This window comes from Dendrobates tinctorius, unplaced genomic scaffold (assembly GCF_039654945.1).
Source record: "Dendrobates tinctorius isolate UK_male_01 unplaced genomic scaffold, ASM3965494v1 ptg000147l, whole genome shotgun sequence".
Classification (NCBI taxonomy): domain Eukaryota; kingdom Metazoa; phylum Chordata; class Amphibia; order Anura; family Dendrobatidae; genus Dendrobates; species Dendrobates tinctorius.
Genome location: NW_027361814.1, coordinates 8,792,840 through 8,812,997, shown reverse-complemented (window position 1 = coordinate 8,812,997; position 20,158 = coordinate 8,792,840). Strand labels below are relative to the sequence as shown.

General features: G+C 45.0%; 1 protein-coding gene across 1 annotated transcript in view; it reads left to right on the top strand.

Annotated features, from left to right (window-relative positions):
• Positions 1–20,158, top strand: part of BNIP3 (BCL2 interacting protein 3) — a 48,281-nt gene that overhangs the window by 7,178 nt on the left and 20,945 nt on the right. Inside the window, exons 2-3 of the mRNA XM_073546383.1 lie at positions 5,537–5,714; positions 7,922–8,006. Of these exons, the coding sequence (XP_073402484.1) occupies positions 5,537–5,714; positions 7,922–8,006 (263 nt within the window). The remainder of the gene's footprint in view (positions 1–5,536; positions 5,715–7,921; positions 8,007–20,158) is intronic.

The window sequence follows — 20,158 nt, the reverse complement described above, 5'->3', positions numbered from 1 at the left end:
TAGACTGACAGAATAGTGAAGATGGAGACATTTTTTTTTCTCTATCTTCCCCTCTGCTGAGAGAATCGGATCGCATTATACTGACGCTGATCAAACTCTGATCAGAGTGTAGTTTGCATAATTGAATCGATTTTTCTCAGATGACCAAAAATACGCCCATAAACGAGTTGTCTGACCTAATGGCACCAATGGGGGTTTGACTCCCGCCACTGCCAACGAGCAGCTGTTATCAGCAACGGCCGGACATAGTCGGCGAACAGGGAATAAGAATAAGTACACTGCCCTACACTGAATGGTGCTAATCACAGATTATTGATGGGGGCGCCTGGCGGTTGTCGGACCCCCACCAATGTAATATAGATGATCTACCAAAATGATAGGTCATCAGTATCATTAGCCAGGACAACCCTGCAGGCTAAAAAAGTGGCAATGTCCAGGAAGAGAGGAACAATGAATACAGTATATATATATATCTGGCTGCAGCCGGAAGTATCAGAAATAATCCAAAATAAAAGTGCAAAGTTTTTCTATTTGGTATTAGCAGCCATCATAAGGGTGATCACCCAGATCCAGGTATAAGTAAATGAAGATATAATTGTCAGCGGCTGGACAGAAGACTATGGTTTATAGACTTTCCGAATGGAGAGTGACTTTCTTACTTCTCCTTGTTTGATACAACACTGACCGCACTGTGATGTTGAAAGAGCAACAATTGTAGCAAGATCTCGGCAATATTGCATCATCTATGTATCCAGGTCAAAGTATCATCCCTTTGTGTTCTGCAAAACTGCCAAGACTGTGTGAAGCTTCCATAGCGGCATACTGTATGTCTAATGTGTACGGCCACATTGAGATCTAAAAAAGACCTTTCTCTTGTAATTTGCACAATAGTTTGGATGGAAAGTGAATTGTAAAAGTAACTAACAAATCCATGGCGAAACTCTGGCACGGAGATGTAATGTGTTGTTCCACGGAACCACATAAGCATTGGCCAAGTTCATGTGGGTTAATCCACACAAAGTCAAATCTGTGAGAATAAGTGGCGGGACACTTATTCTTCCTCCTCTTTTTCTAGGATGTGGAAAAAAGATCTATGTATATTTTTGGAGGTGGTTTTGATTCAGCTTTCGGCACAAAAGCAAAGACAAAATCCTAATCCGATCTGGATTATTAATGCTGCCTAGTGCTGACATAATACTGCTCCTATAATAGCATCTGGATCTTTTTGGTGTCAGATGCATTGAAGAGACCCTGGCAGGAAATCTATGGGGGTAGTTCATGCTAAAATGGGAGCCTGTGTTGCAGGTATTTTGGGGGGGTCACCAGACAGACACTGAAAGGGGTGTTGGGAGAAGTAATCATCTGCCAACAGGGGTCTGACTGCTTGGACCCCAAGATCAACAGAACCGGGCACTTTTATCTCTGCTAGAATGGCGCAACAGTGCAGATGCTCGACCGCTGCGCTATTCATGCCCTATGGGGCTGCCAAAAAAAAGTCGAGTAGCATTCCCATGCAAAATGAGTGTAGCACCGGTCGAGCATGTGCACTGTCGCTCCATTCTAACAGGGATGAGTGCCCTCTGTTGGTGGGTGGGTGTCCAGTTTTCGGCCCCCTTCTGACCTATGACCTATCCTATGGATAGTTGATAACTTCTTTTCGCTGGATGGCATCTATAGTGGGAAGTGATCGTTGTGTCTTTTTTTTCATTTTCAAACATTGGTGTATCTTAAAGTTCCTGGGTCCCAATACAAAATCTGTAGCCACCATGTGTTATTATAATACCAGTGTCAGAGGGGCTCCAAACCTCCTGTCCAAATACTGTCTCAGTGCCCCGTGATTTAAAAATGAATAGGATGGGCGCTCATAATATATAACGGTAGATGTATTCGATCCCAGGACATTCTATTCCTTTGGATTAAACTGTCCATTTGTTACATTAAGAACAAGATAGTAAACAAGGAAGCGTTGGCACTGCTGGCACTCCCTGAGCCTCCGTGGCATAAACACGGCGGGCAGCCAAGTTTTTCTCTGGGCTGTTAAAGCAACACAACCTTCAGCAATGCACTAAGCGACCAGTTCCATCCCTTTCATGAGCTAACAAATGGGTTAAAGATCTCTAGATGTCCGGCTCGCTGGGTGGCGGTTGGTTTTCTAGTAACAGCTAAGGACATATTATATTGCTAATTATACGTGAACTTTTGTTCCCTCACCTCCGGTGTATGGTGAAAACAAATGGCATGTGACTGGCGGTCCGATGATTGCCACATACTGTACAGAGTGTTTACATGGAGTGGAAAGATGTTTGATAACACAAGTTATGTGGCCGGTGACGTGAACTATGTTCCCAGTGCTCCTGGTAAATATTGTCACTGTTTTGTAGGTTAATAATAAAACTGGCGTTGATTGTCCTCAGACCCGAACCCGAGTCACCTTAATCCACCTGTTTATCTGTAGTGTAGAACTTGCAATAATTATCTTACTACAAAGAAAAGTTTCATCGTCTTCGACACGTGCTGCGTTTTTAAGAGCTTAATTCATCAATGTGTGTTTATCCCTTTTTTGGTGTAAAAACACCTTGAAATATTGCAAAATTTAGACTAAAAACAAGTCTGACTTTTAGTGTTTTTATGCCAATCCCATCCAGCTTCAACAAAATGGACGGCCCTTGTGGCGGGACAGAGCACGGTGGAACCCACCCGGCAAATTTATCAACATTTACACCACTTTAGTGGCATAAATTTTGCCAGAATCATGCTGCTGACTTAAGACGTATCTTACTCCAGCAGTTCCATCATTAAGAATGCCGTGCAAAACCCCTGTCTTAAAGGAGTCGTCCACTACTAGGGCAACTCCTACTCATTTCCCATGTTTGGCCCCGTTAAAATAAAAATACCTTTACTCACCTCCCGTACCGGTGCCATTCCAGCAGTGTCGGCACTCGCCGGGGCTCACATGACGTCACACGAGCCCTGCAACCAATCAGCGCCGGCTTCACTAGTGGACAGCCTCTTTAATGAACCGAGCCCATTGTGTTTACTGGAATTGCTCCATTTGTTCCAACCCCATTGAGTTTGGATCCATATAACAGATTGATATTCTCCCTACAATACCGTCAGTCAGTATCGATCTCTTCAGTTTACGGACTGATAGAGTTATTATATTAATCTGCTAGTCTGGAACACTTGGTTAAATATGTCTTGCATAGATTTAGACAGATGTGCTGACAGCACTCCTAGAGACCGTGACTTTTTGACCTTTTGAGAAATGGTAATTCTTTCTTATTTTCAGCTGCATGTATTTCTTGTCACGGTCACGCATGTCTGGACGCAGTGAGTACCGCAAGGCGAACCCATGTGACGCACGTGACCCTGGATACACCACCTCCAGTGGGGCGAATTTAAATAATAAACACGTGCAGCTGGATACACCGCCTCCAACTGGCGAATTTAGACATTACACGTATATACAAGTCTGGAAACCCCGCCTCCAGTAAGGCGAATTTAAACAATAAGGGAAACCTGGGAAACATTAACAATGGTGGGCCCTGCGATAGGGAATAGGGAAGTGGAGACCTCCTGAGCTCCCCTGAGCCAGTGTCCCTGCACTCCTAACGTTCCCTATGCCGGTTCCGCACCTGGCGCGCAACAGGAACGTAAAAATCCTAGCTCGCCCTGACCTAAACCCTCACTAGAGAATTGGTCGGTGCGGAAACTAATCCCACCACTGCACTAAAACACACATGAGGAAAGATGACAAAACAGGGGAAAAACCACTTAGCTTTGCTCTGTTGCGTACGCTCCTAGCAACAGAGCCCACCACCTGTGTGCATCTTCTCCTCCACCCAGATCCATCACCATAACTGGATCCTTCACCATAGTGCAGCCTTGGAGCAGAGTCCACCACCAGTTGCAGCTGTCCAGTAACAGAGTCCCAAAGATGAGTTCAGCTCCTGCCCAAGAAGTCCAGCATGCTTGAGTCCAGCTCTCAGCAACCAAGTCCCACATGCTGAGTGCAACTCTGTCCATAGTCATCACTCCACCAAGCCATGCTAGCACTTCCTGCCAACACCATAAACTGTGACTCCACCATGCCATGCCAGCCCTTCTTGCAGACCACCTAGCTGCCACTCGTCCCCTCTGGCTGGGCTGCGCAGGACTCATGTTCAGCTCCTTCATTCACCCAGGCTTCCTTGTGAATGACTAACACACAATATCACCAACAGTGATTGAACCCACCTGGCTCCCTTTTATAGAGCCTAACACTTGATTTGTAATTGCGTGCACATTAACCCTAAAACTAAGGTGCGATACCACTCACCACCACCGGGCAACTTAGAATGAAACACCACGTGTAATAATTCTAATGGCCACCGGGGGCAATCAACCCACTTTGGCACCAAGCCAAAGGAAAAAAAGTTCAATTTGTTCATTTAAACTGTCAGATCCAGCCTGGATCATGACATTTCTATGCGGCCGCACGCTGCGCTCCCAAGTGCCGGCGGCAGTGTCGGGTATTAACATGCGAGACTCATCCGAGTTTCTCGCATGTGTGATCCCGGCCTAACACAGACTATAAGGAGAATAGAGGTGTGGACTGTTGGCATCGTATTATGGATTCTCAGATTTGGGCCACATTTATTTTCTATGAAGAACAGAGATCCATGTCACATCTTTTACTGATGATTGCCAGGACTGAATTTACCAATTTGTCAAAAGTTTCAAACTCTAGTGTAAACGTAACTGAACTCATTTTCAGCAGAATTAACTAATTTATTTTGCATTTTATTATGGTATATTTAGGAAATGAATGTAGTTCTGTCAATACTACCAGGTCTGAATTAATTAGGTTCCCATCTGTGTTGGGCTACTACATTTTTAATAAATCCTTTTTTTGTTATTGGAAAAAGTCCCAAACACAAGTTGAAACAAACAATCCATCAAAGTTAGGAAAGCGGCGCTGCTGTTTGTTTGTGTTGTACATCCATCATTATGCTTTACTTCTAATGGATAGAGCTCTATTTACCCTCTGATCAGGCACAATTTCATTTAATGGAACCGTATGACTAAATAAATAATGGCTACAATGAAAAGACATTTTGCTTGTTTATGAAATTTCTTTGACTAAAATGTTAAAATAATCAAGATGTATCTTTTTTTTCAAAGAAAAAGGTAGCGCAGTATTATTCCTCATCTTTTTCTTTTAAACAGAAAAATCTAATGTAATAGCGCGTACATGAAGAGAGCTGATATCAAAGAAAATATCCTTTAAAAAAAGGGTTCTTTAAAGGGTTTCTCTGGCATCATTCATTTCTGCATTGGTAGGTGAGCGACACTCTATGGTCCCCGCAAGGACGACCAGTATCATACATTTGTCCAGTTTATTACGGCACCTGCTGACAGTGCAGGCACCTGTCTATATCTAGGAAATGATGGTGGATAAAAACAAATTGCCTTATATATCCAGCTTAGGTTAAGAATAAATCATAATTTTGAAGTATGACTTCTCTAACAAGTTTCCTTGTGCTCTTGTGTCCAGGTTCCTGGGTAGAACTGCATTTTACCAACAATGGTCATGGTGGCGTGCCCACAGTAGGAGGACAAGAACAGGTCCCAGCCTCAATCTCTATTCACAATGGGGACATGGAAAAGATATTGTTGGATGCACAACATGAATCTGGAAGAAGTAGCTCCAGAGAGAGTTCCCACTGTGATAGGTACGATGTCATATGTAGCATTCAATGGTGAAAGCTAAGATCTAGTTGTTATAATGTCCTTGGATATTTCCACTCGCTAAATTTTGTTTTAATGGAGTCCATTTGGCGTTGGTGGAGTTATTTATGTCAAGAATTGCCCAATGGAATATATTACTTTGCTAAAAGAAACTTCAGAACCTTGACGGAACGAGAAGAAACAATAATGTGAAACTTACTTAAGTGGCATTACGGAAAATGTGGGACTCCGCGAATCAACAGACTGAAAAAGATGGCTAATTCTTTATTCAAGGACCGCATCGTCCGTATGGATGTGGCTGCCTCTGGTTACAGCTCAGCCCTGTTCACTGTAATGGGCTGTCGTGCTCACTAATTGGGGATGTCTGGACCCCAGCAATCATACAACGATGACCTATGCTTAGGACAGCGCCTTCTGTTGTGTTCTGCTCTTTACTTGCATTAGGGAATGTTTGGTTCAAGTTGACTTCTTGTTATGGCTTACCCTTATATACTGTATAAAGAGCTGGATCCAAGAAGTAACATTTCTCCTTACGATATGTCAACATATGGACTTTATTGTAGGTAGATATGTTTAAGGAGCATTGGCATCTCAGTCTACCTGTAGGACCTTCATCTATGTTGAGAATAAGGGTCTCCTGACCTCCTTCCCACCTGGTGAGGATCGTGTTTCATAAACTGCTGTGGAAGCAGAGTAAGAAAAAGACAACCAATCTCCACATTAACATGTGTCCACTGTTATCTTTCGAGAAACTCTCTACAGACTTGTAAAATTTCTCTTGATACAAATTCGATACGTTATTGTGATGTGCTACTAAAACTTCGAAAGGCCGTAACTTACATCACAACCACTGGATGGCCAAACATGCACGTATAGCATAAACATCTCATAACAGAGTATCACAAAATCCTGTTTGTTTGTTTTTTAAAGCTGTTCATGTCTTGTGACATATCGCAAGGTAAGTTGAACAAAGAGGAAAAGAAAGAAAGGACCCAACCGATGATGCAGTTCCCAGAGATGGAACCTTCATTCATAATACATTTATACTACATCCTGTGGGAGAGATGAGAACATCCTTTTTGTAGATAAAGAACCTTTTTATATTACCTCCTTGTGTCCTAATAAAGCTTATGGAAAAACGTTGCTCAAAATAGTCAATTCTGTGACGCTGAGTCACTTCTCATGGACAACCATGAAGCGGAGAAATCAAGGAGTCTGAGGTCAAAACCCAGGATGGTACGTCAAAGACAAGGGGTAAGACAAATGGATAGTCAGAGGCAAATTCCGGGGTCAGGTAACTAAGGTTAGAGTGTTTCAAGGCAAAAGGGTTGATACAAACGAATATTCAAAAGGTAAATCCAAAGTCTGGCAGCAAAGATCAGAAAATTTGAACACAGAAGAAACACACCACAGAGCAAGGCTACAACTGGCAATGTTCTGATCACTGCCATACAGCTAAATAGCCAGGTAATCACCCTGATCGGGTGACACCTGGAGGAAACCCTAAATGCCTTGCCAGGTTGGACAGCTGGATTGTCATTCACAATACTTACAGCCGAACACGCCCCTGCATCAGATTGGATGAATGGGCTGTCAATGACAATACTGAAAGCCTAGCACACCCTTGACCCTATAGGGCGGCTAAGCTGTCAGTCAGGGGCATCATGAGGACACCTTGAGTGGTGGGATCATGACAAATTCCCTTTAAATATAATTTAGGTGTTGGTCCACCAGTTTGGATGATCCAGTTTGATTTCAAGAACCAAGACTCTATTCAAAATTTCTCATTTAACGAGACTTCGTATAAAGCTGCATATCTGGCCTAAAGTGTAAAAACTTTTGATACGTCCTAAAAATATGTATTGACTAGTGGGGGTCTTGGTGCTGAGAACACCAAAATTGCTAAAACTGTGTGGCAGAAGCGCTCAGTCAAGCACTGCTCTCAATAGAAGGTCTGGAGAGCCCGTCCTAAGTCTTGATGGAAAGCAGCATGTTTGTGCTCCTTCGTTTTAGAGAGTTTTTGAGATCTCAGCATCCAGATCCCAACTGATAAAAACTTCTGACATGCCTATATAACGTGTGAAAAGTTTTGGAAAAGCGCATTTATACTGTAAGAATCATCAGGGACCATTCATGAGACTTTATAAAGTATTTATCTAATTTTCTTATGTTTCTCTCTTGACTTTTGAAGCCCGCCACGATCTCAGACACCTCAGAGCATTCAAAGACTGAGCGACAGTGACACCCATGGGAGTAAGGAGAAGAGCAGTTCTCAGGTAAATTCTCCATCTTTTCCTCATGGTATACACTCCCTGTAATGTTAGCGAAGGCTTTATATAACGGCTTCACTGCAGTCTTAGATACTTTTTCATGCCTCTATATTTTTATACTATGACCATGCGGCTTTCCGCTCTGTCCGTTCCCTGGATTTTGATTATAATGCGTCCTACTTTAATCCGAAGCTCTTAATCGCCTTTATCTTTTTATTTTTATGCTTTTCATTTCATTTACTCAACATAATGTTATGTAGAAAAGCAAATGATCTCTAATGGAAAACTACCAGAAGTAATCTAGAACAGGTGGTTCTTTTTATTTATTCATTCGTTTTATTATTTTACCTTCCAAATCATTACCCGACATCTTGTTGGAGTTAAATATTCGCTTACCTGTGTGAAGGACTGAGTTGGCTTACAGATCTATTTTTGGGGACAAAAGTCTTTTTTTTAATTTGGGTGTTAAAAATGTTACACTCTTTCCCTTCTATAACCTCTTTACACTGTTTATTGTTCTCTGAAGACTGGGTAAACTGAAACTCCGTCAGTGAGCTCATTTTTTCTCTCTTTTTCTGAACTTCTCTCAGCTGATTTATGACCACATCAAAGTTGATTGTGCCGGAAATCTGAAAAAGCCTTTAACGTATTCCTTAGACAACAGTAGACAGTGTAGAACAAATGTTATAAAAGGTAAATAGTGCAGAAATATTAATGGAACCCAATTGCAAAAAAGTTTTTTGTTGTTTTTAACTCCAAATACATGCTTTTAATAAAATATAAAGTTGTTCCCAAATGTGGACATCTCCTTTCAGATCCATATGATGACTCTGAACTATCACAACAATCGCTACAGGAGCAGAGATGTTGCAGCCTTATCCTGTAAATTCAGGCAGCAGCAGCAGTTATGAGAAACAAAGTGATGAAGCCAGTGGTGTAACTAGAGACCGATGGGCCCCAGTGCAAGATGTGGATGCCCCCCGATACACAGACACACACGTCCCCTGCATATAGGTCAGATAAATGAGCCCTTGTAGCATTCTAAATCCTATAAGGACATACGAGTTGCACCTCCTCCCCCATTATGTAGTAATGTTCCCCATCTTAGACTCTTTCCTAGTATATGTGTCCCCCATCCTGGCCCTGTTCTGGTGTATGTGTGTATATATACCAGGATGGGAAATATACAGTGGGTATGGAAAGTATTCAGACCCCTTTACATTTTTCACTCTTTGTTCATTGCAGCCATTTGGTAAATTCAAAAAAGTTCATTTTTTTTCTCATTAATATACACTCTGCACCCCATCTTGATGGGAAAAAACGAAATGTAGAAATTTTTGCAAATTTATTAAAAAATAAAAACTGAGATATCACATGGTCATAAGTATTCAGACCCTTTGCTCAGTATTGAGTAGAAGTACCTTTTGAGCTAGTACAGCCATGCGTCTTCTTGGGAATGATGCAACAAGTTTTTCACACCTGGATTTGGGGATCTGAATACTTATGACCTTGTGATAAAAAAGAAAAACTGAACTATCACATGGTCATAAGTATTCAGACCCTTTGCTCAGACACTCATATTTAAGTCACATGCTGTCCATTTCCTTGTGATCCTCCTTGCGATGGTTCTACTCCTTCATTGGAGTCCAGCTGTGTTTAATTAAACTGATAGGACTTGATTTGTAAAGACACACACCTGTCTATATACAGTGCCTACAAGTAGTATTCAACCCCCTGCAGATTTAGCAGGGTTACACATTCGGAATTAACTTGGCATTGTGACATTTGGACTGTAGATCAGCCTGGAAGTGTGAAATGCACTGCAGCAAAAAAGAATGTTATTTCTTTGTTTAATTTTTTTTTAAATTGTGAAAAGTTTATTCAGAGGGTCATTTATTATTCAACCCCTCAAACCACCAGAATTCTGTTTGGTTCCCCTAAAGTATTAAGAAGTATTTCAGGCACAAAGAACAATGAGCTTCACATGTTTGGATTAATTATCTCTTTTTCCAGCCTTTTCTGACTATTTAAGACCCTCCCCAAACTTGTGAACAGCACTCATACATGTTCAACATGGGAAAGACAAAGGATCATTCCAAGGCCATCAGAGACAAGATCGTGGAGGGTCACAAGGCTGGCAAGGGGTACAAAACCCTTTCCAAGGAGTTGGGCCTACCTGTCTCCACTGTTGGGAGCATCATCCGGAAGTGGAAGGTTTATGGAACTACTGTTAGCCTTCCACGGCCTGGACAGCCTTTGAAAGTTTCCTCCCGTGCCGAGGCCAGGCTTATCCGAAGAGTCAAGGCTAACCCAAGGACAACAAGGAAGGAGCTCCGGGAAGATCTCATGGCAGTGGGGACATTGGTTTCAGTCAATACTATAAGTAACGTACTCCACCGCAATGGTCTCCGTTCCAGACGAGCCCGTAAGGTACCTTTACTTTCAAAGCGTCATGTCAAGGCTCATCTACAGTTTGCTCATGATCACTTGGAGGACTCTGAGACAGACTGGTTCAAGGTTCTCTGGTCTGATGAGACCAAGATCGAGATCTTTGGTGCCAACCACACACGTGACGTTTGGAGACTGGATGGCACTGCATACGACCCCAAGAATACCATCCCTACAGTCAAGCATGGTGGTGGCAGCATCATGCTGTGGGGCTGTTTCTCAGCCAAGGGGCCTGGCCATCTGGTCCGCATCCATGGGAAGATGGATAGCACGGCCTACCTGGAGATTTTGGCAAAGAACCTCCACTCCTCCATCAAGGATCTTAAGATGGGTCGTCATTTCATCTTTCAACAAGACAACGACCCAAAGCACACAGCCAAGAAAACCAAGGCCTGGTTCAAGAGGCAAAAAATCAAGGTGTTGGAGTGGCCTAGTCAGTCTCCTGACCTTAACCCAATTGAAAACTTGTGGAAGGAGCTCAAGATTAAAGTCCACATGAGACACCCAAAGAACCTAGATAACTTGGAGAAGATCTGCATGGAGGAGTGGGCCAAGATAACTCCAGAGACCTGTGCCGGCCTAATCAGGTCTTATAAAAGACGATTATTAGCTGTAATTGCAAACAAGGGTTATTCCACAAAATATTAAACCTAGGGGTTGCATAATAATTGCCCCACACTTGTATGTTTAAAATTTATTAAAATTTAACTGAGCAACATAACTTTTTGGTTTGTAAGATTTATGCATCTGTTAATAAATCCTGCTCTTGTGTGAAGTTTGAAGGCTCTAACTTATTTACATCTTATCAAACCTGCTAAATCTGCAGGGGGTTGAATACTACTTGTAGGCACTGTAAGAGCTCACAGTGCATGTCAGACCAAATGAGAATCATGAGGTCAAAGGTACTGGCCAAGGCGCTCAGAGACAGAATTGTGGCAAGGCACAAATCTGGCCAAGGTTACAAAAGAATTTCTGCAGTACTCAAGGTTCCTAAGAGCACAGTGGCCTCCATAATCCTTAAATGGTAGAAGTTTGGGACCACCAGAAGTCTTCCTAGACCTGGCCGTCCAGCCAAACTGAGCAATCGTGGGAGAAAAGCCTTGGTGAGAGAGGTAAATAAGAACCCCAAGATCACTGTGGCTGAGCTCCACAGATGCAGTATGGAGATGGGAGAAAGTTCTACAAAGTCAACTATCACTGCAGCCCTCCACCAGTCGAGCCTTTATGGCAGTGGCCCGATGGAAGCCTCTCTTCAGTGCCATACATAAGAAAGCCCTCATAGAGTTTGCTAAAAAAACACATGAAGGACTCCCAGACTATTAGAAATAAGATTCTCTGGTCTGATGAGACGAAGATAGAACTTTTTGGTGATAATTCTCTAAGCGGTATGTGTGGAGAAAACCAGGCACTCCTCATCACCTGCCCAATATAATCCCATCAGTGAAACATGGTGGTGGCACCATCATGCTGTGGGGGTGTTTTTCAGCTGCAGGGACAGGACAACTGGTTGCAATTGAAGGAAACATGAATGCGGCCAAGTACAGAGATATCCTGGATGAAAACCTCTTCCAGAGTGATCTGGACCTCAGACTTGGCTGATGGTTCACCTTCCAACAAGATAAGGACCCTAAGCACACAGCTAAAATAACAAAGAAGTGGCTTCAGAACAACTCTGTGACCATTCTTGACTGGCCCAGCCAGAGCCCTGACCTAAACCCAATTGAGCATCTCTGGAGAGACCTGAAAATGGCTGTCCACCATCGTTTACCATCCAATCTGACGGAACTGGAGAGGATCTGCAAGGAAGAATGGCAGAGGATCCCCAAATCCAGGTGTGAAAAACTTGTTGCATCATTCCCAAGAAGACGCATGGCTGTACTAGCCCAACTGGGTGCTTCTACTCAATACTGAGCAAAGGGTCTGAATACTTATGACCATGTGATATCTCAGTTTTTCTTTTTTAATAAATTTCCAAAAATGTCTACATTTCTCTTTTTTTCCATTAAGATCAGGTGCAGAGTGTACATTAATGAGAAAAAAAAATGGACTTTTTTGAATTTACCAAATGGCTGCAATGAAACACAGTGAAAAATTAAAGTTGTCTGAATATTTTCCGTACCCACTGTATATATACTAGGGTGGGGAATATACATATACCAGGATCGGGCCCAGGATAACGGACATATATAACCGCATGGGGGATATGTATAGCAGGATGGGGCCAGGAAGGGGAACATATACACCAGGATGGAGGACATATATATATATGTGTATGTGTTGTGAGAATCATGTGGGAATAGTGGATGAGGGCAGGTATATCTCGCCCAGATTCCTTTCCTATGTGGCCTAGTCTGGTCAGTATCGCACCTGCTTACTAATGGATAGTGGGAGGTGGATATAAAAGGATGCCAGGTGGTTGTGTGAGTGTCTCAGCCTGGGAACACAGAGAGTCTGTCTGTGTGAGAGACACTCGTGAGTGAAAGCAGTGCCCACTGCAACTGTGGTTTGGCTGGACGGGAGAAGCCCGCCAGTTGGTAGTTAGGTTGTCCATTGTTTAGTTAGTGCCGGACAGGCAAGGATTTGTTTTATGTTTTATTTCTTTATGCATTGCTTTCACCGTTAATAAACCTGACCCAGTGTCGGTTATACCCGAATCCCAGCTCTGCGCCTGAGTTTCATGCTGAACGCACGTGACCTTTGACCCCAGCAAAGGCGATCCCGGAGTGTTTTATCACATTGTGGTGGAGAACGCGGGCAACACGTTGCAAGCATGAGCATGGAGGACGTGGTGAAAGCGCTGGTACATTCCACCGCCGTCCAGCAAGAAGCTAATCGGGTGATGATGGCCCAGCTGAAGGAGATGGTGGACATGACAGCTACCGATCGTTCGCTTCTCCAGCAGGTGGCGCAGCGCCTGGCAAGCCTACATGAGGTTAACCTGGAAGCCGAGTCGAGAGTGATTCACGTGAGTCGGTACTGGCAGAAGATGACGACCGAAGATGACGTCGAGGCATACCTGACCACGTTTGAACGGACGGCGGTGCGAGAAAAATGGCCGAAGGCACGATGGGCCGGCCTCATTGCCCCGTTTCTTTCCGGTGAGGCCCAAATGGCGTATTATGACTTAGAGCCTGAAGCTGCGCAGGACTTTGACAAATTGAAAGCCGAGATCTTGGCCCGGCTGGGAGTGACGACCGCTGTCCGTGCACAGAGAGTGCATCAATGGACTTATCAGCCGGATAAACCACCGCGGTCACAGATGTTCGACCTGATCCACGTGACGAAGAAGTGGCTACAACCCGAGGTGCTGAGAGCGCCAGAGATAATCCAGAGAGTCGTCATGGACAAGTACCTGAGAGCTCTACCGCCAGCCCTGAGGAAGTGGGTAAGCCATGGAAATCCTACGACGGCAGATCAACTGGTGGATCTGGTGGAACGTTACTCCGTGGCGGAAGGACTCCGAGACGACGCTACCCCACCTCGTTCTTCATCGTCTCCATGTGGAACCGGTAAGACTGTTCCAGGGAGTAGGGGAGATGGAAAAATCCCTAAGACAGTGGGGGAGGAAAACGGGACTGCCCGCACTGCGAGGCCGAGAGTAACGAACTATGGTCTAAGCAAGGGGCCTGTTAGGTGTTTCCGCTGCCAAGAGATGGGACACATTGTTGCGAACTGTCCGCTCACTACTGAACCCATGCAGTGCGACGTCACAGCCTCTAAAAACTGCATGTCTATGGTTGCACGGGTAGTGAGTGTGAATGCTGGTCAAAAGGAGGTGGAAAAACACTTGTGTGATTTAACTGTTGATGGCAAAAATGTGGTGGCATTGTTAGACTCGGGAAGTGTGGTGACTCTGGTGAAGGCCAGTCTGGTGTCAGCCCCGACTGGACCATCAGACAAATTTTCTGTAACGTGTGTGCATGGAGACACCTGTTCGTACCTCACCACGGTCATATGCATTACTACTTCCTATGGGTCTGTGCAACATAAAGTGGGACTCGTCCCGGCGTTATTGCATGATGTTATCCTGGGCCGGGATTTTTCCCACTTCTGGCAATTGTGGGAGAATCAGTTGATACCCCAGGGTAATAATGTACATGATTCTTCTCCCCGGGCGCGTGTGGGTCCCGAACTCCTGGAAGAGGTCTCCCCGGAAGACTTGGGGGAAGAGTCTGCTGGAAATGACCTACAGTTCCCGTTTTCAGTCATGGCGGGTGATACGGAGGAGACCGGGGAAGAGGAGGAGGCCGACAGCCGTCCACCTCCCCGTTTGCCGGATTTAGAAGTTCAGAAAGATGACTTCCAAAGCGAGCAAATAAAGGATCCTACCCTTTCTCAGGCTAGGACAAATGTAAAAGTGATAAATGGGGTACCCGTAGAACTTGGCTCTAGGCTGGCATATCCTTACATGGTTCTGGAGAATGATTTACTCTATCAGATAGAGAAAAAGGGGGAAGACCCGGTGCAACTATTAGTCGTGCCAAAACCCTACCGCCGGCAGGTGCTGGACCTGGCCCACGGACATGTGATGGGAGGTCACCTGGGTGTCCAGAAAACCACCGAAAGGATATTACACTGTTTTGTTTGGCCAGGCATGCATCACGATGTTCGTGTATATTGTGAGTCTTGTCCTGACTGCCAAGCCTCTGCACCTAAGCCCCGGTTCTGTAGCTCTTTGGTACCCCTACCTATTATTGAAGTCCCGTTTGAGAGGATTGGGATGGATTTAGTTGGGCCCCTTCCACGGTCTGCACGTGGACACCAACATATCCTGGTCATCTTGGATTATGCCACTCGTTACCCGGAGGCCATACCTTTGCGTAACACTGCCACCAAGACGATTGCCAAGGAACTGGTGCATGTGTTTAGTCGGGTCGGTATACCAAAACAGATACTAACCGACCAGGGGACCCCCTTTATGTCCAGGGTAATGAAGGAGCTCTACCGATTGTTGCAAATCGAACCGTTACGCACATCCGTGTATCACCCTCAAACAGACGGGTTGGTCGAACGGTTCAATAAAAGTCTGAAGCAGATGCTGAGAAAGGCGATAGACAAGGATGGGAAGAACTGGGACTATTTACTTCCGTATTTTCTTTTTGCCATCAGGGAAGTGCCCCAGTCTTCCACGGGGTTCTCGCCTTTCGAGTTATTGTACGCCCGACGTCCTCGCGGACTGTTAGACGTTGCAAAAGAAACCTGGGAGGGTCAGGTCACTCCGTTTAAAACGGTGATAGATCACGTCACACAAATGCAGGACCGTATTGCGGCTGTTATGCCTATCGTCAAAGAACACATGATGCAGGCTCAAGGAGCCCAAAAAAGAATCTATGATAGGGGCGCCAAGATCCGTACGTTTGCACCCAGAGATAGGGTGTTGATCCTGGTCCCCACGGTGGACAGTAAGTTCCTGGCAAAGTGGCAGGGCCCCTTTGAGATTAAGGAAAGAGTTGGTGAAGTAAACTACAAAGTATACCAGGCAGGTAAACGGAAACCTGAACAGATTTATCATGTAAATCTGATAAAACCCTGGAAAGATCGGTCTGCCTTGTCAGCGGAGCTGGCCCGTCCCGTCTGCTCGCATACCGTACCGGAGGTACGGGTTGCAGAGACTCTCTCGGAGCGGCAAAAGACTGAGGTCAGGCAGTTTCTACTTCACAACCAAAAGTTTTTCTCAGAAAAACCCGGGCAGACTACACTAATGAAACATGACATCGTAACGGAACCTGGTGTCACTGTTCACGTGAAACCCTACAGAATTCCGGAAGCGCGCCGTGAAGCCGTTTCCCGAGAAGTGAAGGCAATGTTAGAGTTAGGTGTCATTGAGGAATCGCACAGTGCTTGGTCCAGCCCGATTGTGTTAATTCCTAAACCGGACGGCACAATCCGGTTCTGCAATGACTTCAGGAAACTGAATGCGGTCTCAAAATTTGATGCCTATCCTATGCCCCGGGTCGACGAGTTAATAGATCGGTTAGGAAAAGCCCGGTATATTATGACCCTAGACCTAACAAAGGGGTATTGGCAGATCCCTTTGGCTGAGGCTGCCAGAGAAAAGACGGCATTTGCTACGCCGGAAGGTCTATTTCAGTATGTGTATATGCCGTTTGGATTGCACGGAGCACCGGCGACCTTCCAGAGACTGATGGATCGAGTCCTGAGGCCGCATAGGCAGTACGCTTCGGCCTATTTGGATGACATTGTCATTTACAGCTTGGACTGGGAGACTCATCTTCAGAAAGTACAAGCTGTGATTGACGACCTGTGGGAGGCAGGTCTAACCGCGAACCCCAAGAAATGTCATATCGGGCTAGAAGAAGCCCGGTATTTGGGGTATGTAATTGGGAGGGGTGTTGTTAAACCCCAGGTTGATAAGATTCAGGCGGTTCAGGACTGGCCACAACCTGTCAACAAGAAGCAGGTGCAAGCCTTCCTGGGGATCGTCGGCTATTATCGCCGGTTCATACCCAATTTTGCAGCCATCGCTACCCCCCTGACGGATCTTACAAAAGGGAAAGACTCCGTCATGATTAAATGGAGTTTAGCGGCTGAAGAAGCCTTCCATAGCCTAAAACGGGCACTTTGCTCTCAGCCCGTACTGGTGACTCCGGACTTCCGCAGCGAGTTTGTGGTACAAACGGATGCCTCTGATACCGGTATCGGGGCCGTACTCTCACAAGTGAGGGACGGAGTGGAACACCCAGTCCTCTATCTCAGCAGGAAGCTGAATAAACACGAGCAAAGGTATGCAGTCATAGAAAAAGAGTGCCTCGCCATTAAGTGGGCTCTAGAGGCCCTCAAATATTACCTGGTGGACCGAAAGTTCAGGCTGATCACTGACCATGCCCCTCTCAAGTGGATGCACTTGAACAAGGAACGGAATAGCCGGGTGACCCGGTGGTTCCTTGCCCTGCAGGCCTACACTTTTACGGTGGAGCACTGCCCAGGGGTACAGATGGGGAATGCAGATGCCCTGTCCCGAGTGCACTGTTTGGGGGGGTGTCATTGCTCGACCGGAGTGGTCTGAGCAGAGGGGGGGATATGTGAGAATCATGTGGGAATAGTGGATGAGGGCAGGTATATCTCGCCCAGATTCCTTTCCTATGTGGCCTAGTCTGGTCAGTATCGCACCTGCTTACTAATGGATAGTGGGAGGTGGATATAAAAGGATGCCAGGTGGTTGTGTGAGTGTCTCAGCCTGGGAACACAGAGAGTCTGTCTGTGTGAGAGACACTCGTGAGTGAAAGCAGTGCCCACTGCAACTGTGGTTTGGCTGGACTGGAGAAGCCCGCCAGTTGGTAGTTAGGTTGTCCATTGTTTAGTTAGTGCCGGACAGGCAAGGATTTGTTTTATGTTTTATTTCTTTATGCATTGCTTTCACCGTTAATAAACCTGACCCAGTGTCAGTTATACCCGAATCCCAGCTCTGCGCCTGAGTTTCATGTTGAACGCACGTGACCTTTGACCCCAGCAAAGGCGATCCCGGAGTGTTTTATCACAGTGTATACAGTACAGACCAAAAGTTTGGACACACCTTCTCATTCAAAGAGTTTTCTTTATTTTCATGACTATGAAAATTGTAGATTCACTCTGAAGGCATCAAAACTATGAATTAACACATGTGGAATTATATAATTAACAAAAAAGTGTGAAACAACTGAAAGTACTGTATGTCATATATTCTAGGTTCTTCAAAGTAGCCACCTCTTGCTTTGATTACTGCTTTGCACACTCTTGCCATTCTCTTGATGAGCTTCAAGAGGTAGTCACCGGAAATGGTCTGCCACCAGTCTTGCAGGAGTTCCCAGAGATGCTTAGTACTTGTTGGCCCTTTTGCCTTCACGCTGCAGTCCAGCTCACCCCAAACCATCTCGATTGGGTTCTAGTACTTAGCTGCTTTTTTCTTGCCATAATACAATTTCTAAGTAAAGAAAAACGAGTGGCATCATTACTTTAAAAAATGAAGGTCAGTCAGTCCGAAAATTGGGAAAACTTTGTAAGTGTCCCCAAGTGCAGTGGCAAAAACCATCAAGCGCTACAAAGAAACTGGCTCACATGAGGACCGCCCCAGGAAAGGAAAACCAAGAGTCACCTCTGCTGCGGAGGATAAGTTCATCCGAGTCACCAGCCTCAGAAATCGCAGGTTAACAGCAGCTTAGATTAGAGACCAGTTCAATGCCACACTGAGTTCTCGCAGCAGACACATCTCTACAACAACTGCTTACCGTTACAAACAGCTGCGCCTGTCGCTGATTGGTTGCGGCCTCGTGGCCGCAACCAGTCAACGACCCGCGATTTCGGTTACAGACAGACATGATAAGATGATTATATATATAGATGTGCTTCTGATTAGGTGATCACCTGAACCAAATCTTATTTAACGAAGGAAAGTATAGAAAAAACCCTGTTGTGGTGTTCACAATCCTCTTGCAACAGGACAAGCTGGATGGCAAAACAAGTGCTAGTAATATCCCAAAAGTAATAAGAATGATAAAATAACTTTTAACCATGCCAAAGGAGTTGAAAAGAACAGTCTTGAGTGGGGAAAAGAAGGGATCTATTCTGGCTTTACTAGCACATGGATACAGTGAGCGTCATGTTGCCGCCATCCTTAAAATTTCTAAGACGGTAGTCCATTACAACAAGGTCAAGCAGCAGACATTGGGGACAGCAAAGCTACAGACTGGCAGGGGGCGAAAACGACTCTCCACTGACCGGGATGACAGTCATCTTATTTGAATGTCACTCAGCAATCACAGGATGACATCAAGTGACCTACAAAAGGAATAGGAAATGGCAGCTGGGGTGAAGGGCACGGCACGAACAGTTCGTAACAGGCTCCAGTCATGTAAAGCTAGAAAAAAGAATTTCATCAATGAGAAGCAAAGGAGAGCCAGGCTGAAGTTTGCCAAAGACCATAAGGATTGGACCATAGAGGACTGCAGTAAGGTAGTCTTCTCTGATGAGTCTAATTTTCAGCTTTGCCCAACACCTGGTCATCTAATGGTTAGACGGAGAACTGGGGAGGCGTTCAAGCCACAGTGTCTTGCACCCACTGTGAAATTTGTTGGAGGATCGGTGATTTGACCACGACTTGTGTGTTTGAAGTCTCTTTGTCTCCAAGCGCTTGCAACAAAAAGGGCGAAAAACCTCACAATTTGGACTCACTGGTGATCTGGCGAACTGACTTTGGTCAGAACGAAAACAGCTACGACAATGTTCTGGGGATGCTTCAGCAAGGCTGGAATTGGGCAGATTAATCTTTGCGAAGGACGTATGAATCAAGCCGCATACAAGTCTATCCTGGAAAAACAGTTGATTCCTTCTGCTCAGGCAATGTTCCCCAACTCTGAGGACTGGTTTTTCCAGCAGGACAATGCGTCATGCCACACAGCTAGGTCAATCAATGTGTGGATGAAGGACCACCACATCAAATCCCTGTCATGGCCAGACCAATCTCCAGACCTGAACCCCATTGAAAACCTCTAGAATGTAATCAAGAGGAAGATGGATAATCACAAGCCATCAAACAAAGAAGAACTGCTTACATTTTTGTACCAGAAGTGGCATAAGGTCACCCAAAAGCAGTGTGAAAGACTGGTGGAAAGCAGCCAAGACGCATGAAAACTGTGATTAACAATCATGGTTATTCCACAAAATATTGATTTCTGAACTCTTCCTGAGTTAAAACATTAGTATTTTTGTTTCTA